Source organism: Salvia miltiorrhiza, chromosome 8, assembly GCF_028751815.1.
Source record: "Salvia miltiorrhiza cultivar Shanhuang (shh) chromosome 8, IMPLAD_Smil_shh, whole genome shotgun sequence".
NCBI classification, from domain to species: domain Eukaryota; kingdom Viridiplantae; phylum Streptophyta; class Magnoliopsida; order Lamiales; family Lamiaceae; genus Salvia; species Salvia miltiorrhiza.
This window is the reverse complement of record NC_080394.1, coordinates 6,450,405-6,458,624: the sequence shown is the minus strand read 5'-3', so window position 1 is coordinate 6,458,624 and position 8,220 is coordinate 6,450,405. Positions and strand designations below refer to the sequence as shown.

Below are 8,220 nucleotides of genomic sequence, written 5' to 3'. Positions count from 1 at the left end.
AACCATCTCACTTAATCTATATTTTATTTATCATCATTTATCTCATCTTAGATAGCAAGTACAAACGAATAATCGTATAAACATGTCAATTCAATGAACTCACTTTTTCTTTTTCTAAGAATTTCAATCAATTACTTAACAATGCGTTTACCCACACTAAATAAATTATCAGTCGCGGGTCCACTTTAATGGACAGGATATTAAAATTCCAGATCCAGAACAAAAGTCCAATTAAAATGGGCTTTTGAGAGTATCCGGCCCATTTGAGATGTAATTAAAAATAGAAATTTGTGGTTTATACGAGAATTATTAAATTAAATAAAACAAAAAATATAAACTATCGGATGGCAACCGTTTCAGTTTGGAATTTTGGATAAACCGATAGATATTTGCCTATGAATTATTCTCAATGGCCACGGCAAATTTTGCACCACCCCTCCACCACCACTTCCGCCGTTGCCCGTCGCATTGCTCCCCGCCAAATCCGAGCTCGTTGTTGATATCAAAGGCATGGCTCCATAGCAGAAAATTGTCGCCCTCTTACTCGTATTGGGCGTCAATCGAGCTCGCGAAAATCACTCATGGACAGTCAGCTAATTGCTCCCCGTCGCCATCCTCTACTTCGCCGGACGTTAGTGCCTCCACGGCTGAGTCATGTGTTAACTTGGGATTGTCGCTTTTCGCCAAAGGACGGGTACTTTTTTAATACTACTAAATTATACTCCTGTATTTGCATTTTTGAAGGTATTTTGTAATTGTTTGTGCCTTTGCAATGCTATCGAGCTTTTTGCAAAGTATAGTATTGAAATTGAGCAGTATAATAGTCTAGACTTGTAGTATTTGTATTTCATTGATTTTGCTAGGATGAATAGTCTGAGCTTAACAAAGTCAAATTCATGTGGATTAGAGCTTGTGCGAGCTGAGCTAATTTAATAATTAATCCAAGTTAAGTGAAGTTTTAAGCTCGGTTCAGATAAAGTTTGAATTTCAAATAGGAAATTTCCTGCATTACACACGTATAGTGTGCATTGGTTTTAGCTGTCTATATTTCATATTGAGAGTAAAACCGAAGAATATGTGAAAAATATACTGAATGTTTGGGTTATTTTTTGAATGAATGAATATAAAGGCTGGAAGTTTCTGATACAAGGCTACTTGCATTCTTCTTCTCTCCTTTGGGATAATGGATCTCTGATTTCAAATATAAGTGTTTCGAGGGGAGTTATTCCAAGTTTCAGTGTCAATTTATTTGAGTTGTATTCCAGGTTAAGGATGCTCTTGAACAGTTTGACACTGCTCTCACTTTGGATCCTAACCCTGTGGAGGCTCAAGCTGCACTGTATAACAAAGCATGCTGTCATGCCTACAGGTAAAATCTGTGTTCTTTGTTGAACTCTTGTTAGCATGGGAAGGATGCAAGACAAAGACAATCTAGCAGGACTCTTTCTGATTGACAGTTTAGAGGCTTCTATACTATGCCCATGTAGACTTTTAGGCAGATTCAACTATTTATATATTTGATCATTTTGCATTGATGAGGAATCTTTTTTACACTTTCTGCTGTTTTTGGAAGGGAGGAAGCGAAAAAAGCCGCTGAATGTTTACGCACAGCTTTGAGAGAATATGACCTCAAGTTTGGAACCATTTTAAACGATCCTGATTTGGCCTCATTTAGAGCTACCCCTGAATTCAAGGAATTGCAAGAAGAGGTCATCTGCTCAATTATGGCCGCCTTTTATTTTTCATTTGTTCTGATTTTTAATATATGTCAATATATTTCAACTGTCATTGTTCACTTTGCAAAATCATGCACCCTTCGACCATGCAATTTCACCTTTGTTTCAAATATCATATCACCCAACTCCTCCACTGTCCCCAAGCAACATTTTACATTTCTTACCAATGATACAATGTTCCTACTGCCATCAACAGGCCAGAATGGGTGGAGAAGATATAGGCTATGGCTTTCGGAGGGATCTGAAGCTCATTAGTGAGGTCCAGGCACCATTCCGTGGAATTCGCAGATTTTTCTATGTGGCATTCACAGCTGCTGCAGGAATCTCATTGTTATTTACCATACCTAGACTGTTTGCTGCAATCAAAGGAGGTGATGGTGCTCCTGACCTGTTACAGACATCTGAAAATGCAGGAATAAATATTGGAGGTAAAAAATAACATGCTTCATATAAGTATGTATGACATAAAAATCATGCCCAAATTAACAAACATCTTTTTAGAAATTAATTAAGTTTTTGACTCAGTATGGTGCAGGTATTATTGCTTTTGTGGCTTTATTCTTATGGGACAACAAGAAAGAGGAGGAACAGCTTGCTCAAATTACAAGGAACGAAACACTATCAAGGCTTCCTCTGCGCCTTTCGACAAACAGGATTGTTGAACTTGTGCAGCTACGGGACACAGCGAGGCCTGTTAGTGACCCTTCTTCTCTCACTTTTTGCTCTGAAACAGTTTCGAATTAGGGGATTAAGTTGCTGAGAAAGAACTACACGAGGAACTCTATTTTGGCATCTTATCTTAGCTAGATTTTACAACTACATGATTAAACACGACCTCAAGCGTTTTCCACCACCATTTTTTGTAGTATTTTTTCAATATTTTTTTATATATAATGTTTAAGTTGAAAAGTTTTTCGAGTTCCCTCTTTTACCTATTAGAAATGATGCTCCCTTAGTTTATGTTATAGTGCCTGTGTTCTTTTGATGCTACTGAGGGTTGACAGTACCCCCCTATGTGCACCACATTTTACTTATATCCTTCCATCATATGGTATTAAAGCTGCTACCAGCTGTAGGTTATTTTGGCTGGTAATAAAGAGACAGTTGATTCAGCAATGCGAAAGGCAGAGAGGTTTCGAACAGATCTTCTCCGGAGAGGAGTTATTCTGATTCCTGTTATATGGGGCGAAAGGAGAGAACCACGGGCCGAGAAAAAAGGCTTTGGTCTTTCTCCAAAAGCAGCTGCTTCTCTCCCATCTATTGGGGTAAGACACTTTAGACATGGCCTGAATTGTTTGTCATGGAATCTGAGTAAATCCTCTTAATATCGCATGATGTTGATGGTGTTGCACCTTAACTATCTAACAAAGTTTAATGAACTTTTTGTTAGTCATAATTCAGTTAATGGTAGTTCTTTCATAATTGTATGATTGTCCTATCATGGCCTTTAACAAAATAAACCTCTTTTTCTTCTCTTTGAGAGAGAAAAATCTTTCTACTTATTATTCTGCCTTTCCTTGATGAATCTCTATCAATGTATGTTCTGATTGATCTGATCTACTCACATTTTGCTAGGAAGATTTTGATAAGCGAACTCAATCAGTTGTTGCAAATTCAAAAATAAAAGCTGAGATTCGATTCCGAGCAGAAGTGGTATCACCTGTTGAATGGGAAAGGTTGGTACTTGCAAGATTGTGAATATCTTTTGACTTTGCTTTCTCAACTACTAGACATCCCACTATCAGGAAAAAAAAAATAGCTCATAGCTGTAATTTCTTGGTAACTGCTACCACAATTTTACTCAGAACACTCCATTGATGACACATGGTAAATTTTCCATCAAATTTCTTATCAAAGAAGCATAGGAAGTTCCAAGTTATAAATAAATTGTTTATGAATGTGCATGATTTCTGAACTACTAATTTACTAAAAGCTTTTAAACTGCATATGGACTTAGCCTTTTTACTTCCAGGTGGATTAGAGATCAACAAAAGGCTGAAGGCATAACTCCAGGCGAAGATGTGTACATAATTCTTCGTCTAGATGGCCGTGTTCGAAAATCAGGGCGGGTTAGTGATTCTTTGCTAATTATGATCCTCATAAGCTGTTGAATTTTTTATGCAACGTTGTGAATGTATTGGTGGAGGAAGGGTATCTTTTCTGCCCTTTCATGGCGACAAACAGTGGGTCGCTCCATTTCCTATATGACCTTGTTTTTGTTGCATTAGCCCTTACTAAAGATCACTCTAAGCAACTAGCTGGTCAGGATTTTGAAACATTGATATTTAAGTCGTGGATCAGTTTTTAGTTTTTCCTTGGCTTACAAATTAGGATTAAGCATGTCGAATTCTGAAAATCAATATATCCTCCACACCACAAAAAGCCTCTGATTCACAAATGCATTAATGAACTTGATTCTCTCTCTAGAAGAATGACCACCAACCATCAAAGATCAGAGTCCCCCACTAGGATGTGAAGGCTGCCATTCACTATCAACTTTTAGTATCTGATAACTTTATGGAGCATTTTTGGCATTCATATTGCTATTTCTTATGGACAATCGCCTCCATTGCTGTTGACTTACATATATAAACTTTATCGGAGGGTCAAGACCTAGATCCAAATATTATTGTTTCCACGTTGACATAGATTCCTTTGCTTTCCAGGGAATGCCTGACTGGCAAGAAATTGTGAAGGAGGTGCCCCCAACGGAAGCTCTCTTGAGCAAGCTAGAGAGATAAAACAAGTTGTATCAATTCGTTTACGCGTTCCAGGCTGCAAACACTGCTAGTTGAGCTTTTCTCAGTTTCTGGTAATTCTATGTTGTTATATAACTTGTATGCATATATACGCAAAGTTTCTTATGAGAATATATTGTACATTTAGTGCACATTGATTCCTGCTCATGTTGAGTTGAGGTGGTGATGTGAGAGAGATGGTATTTTGTAGTCGATGATTATGTAACTAATATTTTTAAATATACATGACCAATCTCATTTAAAGAAATGGTAGGAATTGTTTTATCATCTAGAACATGTTAACAGTCAAAAGATGGGTAATTTTTTTCCCTCTTGCCTCTTGCCATAGAACTAGTAGTCTCTCTCTCTCTGGGCACATGGGAGGGTGAAGTTTTTTTTTTTTTTTTTGAAAGGATGGGAGGGTGAAGTTTTGAAAGAAAAGAAATTTGAGAAATAGAGAGAGACATCATTTTCGAAGGGGTTAGGTATTGAAAGATTCATGGGTTTTGAGGGATCCAACTTCTCAACAACAATGAAGAATCGCTCACAACTCAAACAAACCGATACGTCAAAAATTATCATACATTATATTATTATTAATATATATTTGTGTACGTATAATACATTTATATATGAGCACCGGCTGCCAATCACAATCATTTTCTCTTTTTCAACTTAATCTTTGTTGGCAGCTACAATCTGCAATTATTCTAATAAACTAATCAAGATTAGGACAATTCAAGTGTTGATTATTGTTGGGCATATGCTGATTTGACTAAGTGCACAAGCATCCATCCTTTTTGAAGTGTTCAAACCCTAATCAACGGTTCGCTCACCAATAACAAATTGCTTTTATCTTTCTCGATCATTTCACTTGGTAATATCAATGTGTATTGTTTTTAGTAACGAGCAAAACTTATTTGTTACATAAACGGTCATGCAACTGATACTCTTTATAAAGGCAAATACTACTCCCTCCGTCCCAAACCAAACGGCCCTAAATTTATCGGCATGGAGATTAAGAAATATGTAAAAGTAGATAAAGTTGGTTGGTGGAAATTGTTTAAATATTAAGTATAGAGAGAGTGTGTATTACCAAAAAAGGAAATAGGTCATTTGGAATGGGACAATCCAAAATAGAAATAGGGTCGTTTGGAATGGGACGGAGGGAGTAATACATTATAGATTATGATTTTAATACATATAAATGATAGTTTTAATACATGCAAATGATATTTTTAATAACAGTTATGATATTTGTTGGATAGTGAAGACCGGGTCAGTCGCAGATAGTCTACGCGGTTGGTGCGGGCGGATGCACGCAAATTTTTGTGTTATTATTTTTATTTTATTTTTGAGGAAATTTTTTTGTGTTATTATTATTATTATTATTATTTGAAGAATATGAGTCGGAAATAGTTATTGTTTGGGTTGGTTTGAATTTCAAGCTTTAAATATTATGTGTGAAGATTAGATAAGGTTGTAATCGAAAAAATCGTTCAACCATTATTCGAGTTCGAATAAGGTTTGCTAATTGTACCGAAAATGAGTTTTTCTATATATCAGAACGAGAGATTGCGTTCATATTTGAGCTATAAAGTTTAAAATCAACCATCAACGTTGTGAATTAATCATTTCAATAATGTTATAATTTGTTTAATTCAATTTTCTTGCATCCTAAAGGTAGATGGAGATGCAATTTAAAATTTGAAAGGCAGAAATTTCAATGATCATGCTAATATAAATTAACTGCCTGTTATTCGTAAAATATATTAATAAAAATATTAACCTAGTCTGATATCAATCATCACTGACAACTAGATTTGGCAATCTTTTTTTTTTTCTTCTTCTTCTTATGATCATCTTTGTCTTATTTTCTGGTCTTACTTTTGATTTGGCCTCTTTATTTAAGCAGCTAAAGATCAGAAAACAGCTAGCACTGCTTTAATTAATTAAAAGTGTAATATTATGTGAAACTGGAGAAGCCATATAGAAAAGAAAAGGGCCAAAAGTAGCTCCACCAGTTTCTTTTTTTTTTTTTTTTGAGGGACACCAGTTTCTTTTTTGGTTGTCTTTTTAATTTTTTTTACATATAGTACACATTGAAAGTATAATTTAATGTTATAATAAAACTATACTGTATACTTAAGAAAATTATTAATATAAATAGATTCCAATTAGTCAATAAAAGAACAAAAATCTTTTTTTTTAGGTAAATTGTAACACAGCTGTGTTTGTTTCTTTTAATTTATCAAAAACGTGTTCCCAACTACAAAAACCCTAGTCCACGCCGCGTACCCCAAAATAAAATACAGTATTATTGAAATTGAAAAATCGACAATACTATCTGATAATAGTTAGACTTTTGTCTTTGTTATATGAGAGAATGCCTCATTAATTTAACAAATATTCTTAAATGAGAAAAAAATATATATATAACAAAATACATGGTGTAATTAAACTCCCAACCTCGTAATTTAAAAGTTGAAATTTTCCACAAACAAATAAAGTCTACCACTCCCCCTCCAAAAAAAAATTATAAAAAGTAAAAATAAAAGTCTACCACAATAAGTTACAGTTTTCTAACGCCCCTAACGCAAATCCAAATATTCATTCACTTTTGTTTGTAAAAACAATTATTTTTTATAATTATCACTTTAAATCATAACAATTAGTATCAATTTTATAGATGTGACTTATTTTATAATCAAAATTATACTTATAATTATATATTAACTCTTTCTTTCTCTCTTTCTTTCTTTTTTTAGGCAATATTAACTCTTTCTTTTATATGTTAATTATATTAATATAGACTATATGTAAAGTTATAATATTAATCAATCCATTTACTTTTCAATGTATACTTATGAGTTATGAATTATAATTATATTTATCTCATAGTCAATCCATTAATATTTTTATATCAATATCTCATTTTCATTAAATCAATTTGTTCTTTTTATGATTGTAATTTTTAAATTACAATATACATTAAAGTATATAATAGGATTTGATGAAAACAAAAAGTACATATAAATATATACTAAAACATCGGAGCAGCATATTTATCAGTAGTATATACCAAATTTTCGGTATCTGGTGGTATATCGTAACAATGGTATATATCGGTATAACGACATATACCTTTATACGATATTTATATATCATTATATTAATATATATCGACTATCGATATACCTTAATTAATTAGTACCTGAAAAATACATATATATATCTTATCAAAAAAATACCGAGTTTTCGGTATAATTTTCCAACCCTAATCACCAGTGGGTAAATTTTATTAGTTAAATTTAAAAACTCACATGCATATATATTAAGGTAACTCAAACTTCGAATCTATTAGTTAAAGAAGGACGTGTTTAGTTGTGTTTTGTCGTGGAAAATCCAAATTGTGCATACAATTATATAATTTCTTTGAAGCTACTTCCTCCGTACACTTATTCGTATATTAGGAGAATGGGCACGGGTTTTAAAAAAAAATGTACTCCATTCGTCCCAACTTAAATGGTGTGTATTCCTTTTTGAGCCGTCCGAACTAAAATGATGCGTTTCTATTTTTGATAATAATATTTTACTACAAACAATGTGGCCTCACACACCTTTACACATTTTTACACTACAATCTTATTCTCTTTAAATCTCATGTCGAAAAGAAGTGCATCATTTAAGTTGAGACGGAGGGAGTATTGTTTATTTGTTGAGTGGAGAAAGGGGGCACAAATTTT

At 33.6% G+C, this 8,220-nt stretch overlaps 1 protein-coding gene across 2 annotated transcripts; it reads left to right on the top strand.

Moving 5' to 3' along the window:
* Nucleotides 1-339: 339 nt before the first annotated feature.
* On the top strand, nt 340-4,742 carry LOC131000458 (protein LOW PSII ACCUMULATION 1, chloroplastic). 2 transcript variants are annotated; one of them, XM_057926375.1, is made up of 9 exons: nt 342-694; nt 1,266-1,369; nt 1,574-1,709; nt 1,933-2,164; nt 2,272-2,429; nt 2,813-3,001; nt 3,312-3,412; nt 3,709-3,805; nt 4,403-4,742. In XM_057926375.1, the coding sequence occupies exons 1-9, from the start codon at nt 410-412 to the stop codon at nt 4,475-4,477; spliced, it is 1,377 nt and encodes a 458-aa protein (XP_057782358.1). In that variant the 5' UTR covers nt 342-409; the 3' UTR covers nt 4,478-4,742. The 2 variants fall into 2 exon arrangements, 1 of the variants encoding a protein (XP_057782358.1); XR_009093737.1 differs by lacking the exon at nt 4,403-4,742 and having other exon boundaries at nt 340-694; nt 3,316-3,412.
* The last annotated feature ends 3,478 nt before the right edge of the window (nt 4,743-8,220 follow it).

Bases quoted from the DNA above. Each gene is read 5' to 3' on its own strand.
- LOC131000458 (XM_057926375.1), top strand. From the start codon at position 410: ATGGCCACGGCAAATTTTGCACCACCCCTCCACCACCACTTCCGCCGT. The intron at 1,370-1,573 runs GTAAAATCTGTG...TGTTTTTGGAAG, and splicing joins GCATGCTGTCATGCCTACAG to GGAGGAAGCGAAAAAAGCCG. The intron at 2,430-2,812 runs GTTAGTGACCCT...TACCAGCTGTAG, and splicing joins TACGGGACACAGCGAGGCCT to GTTATTTTGGCTGGTAATAA.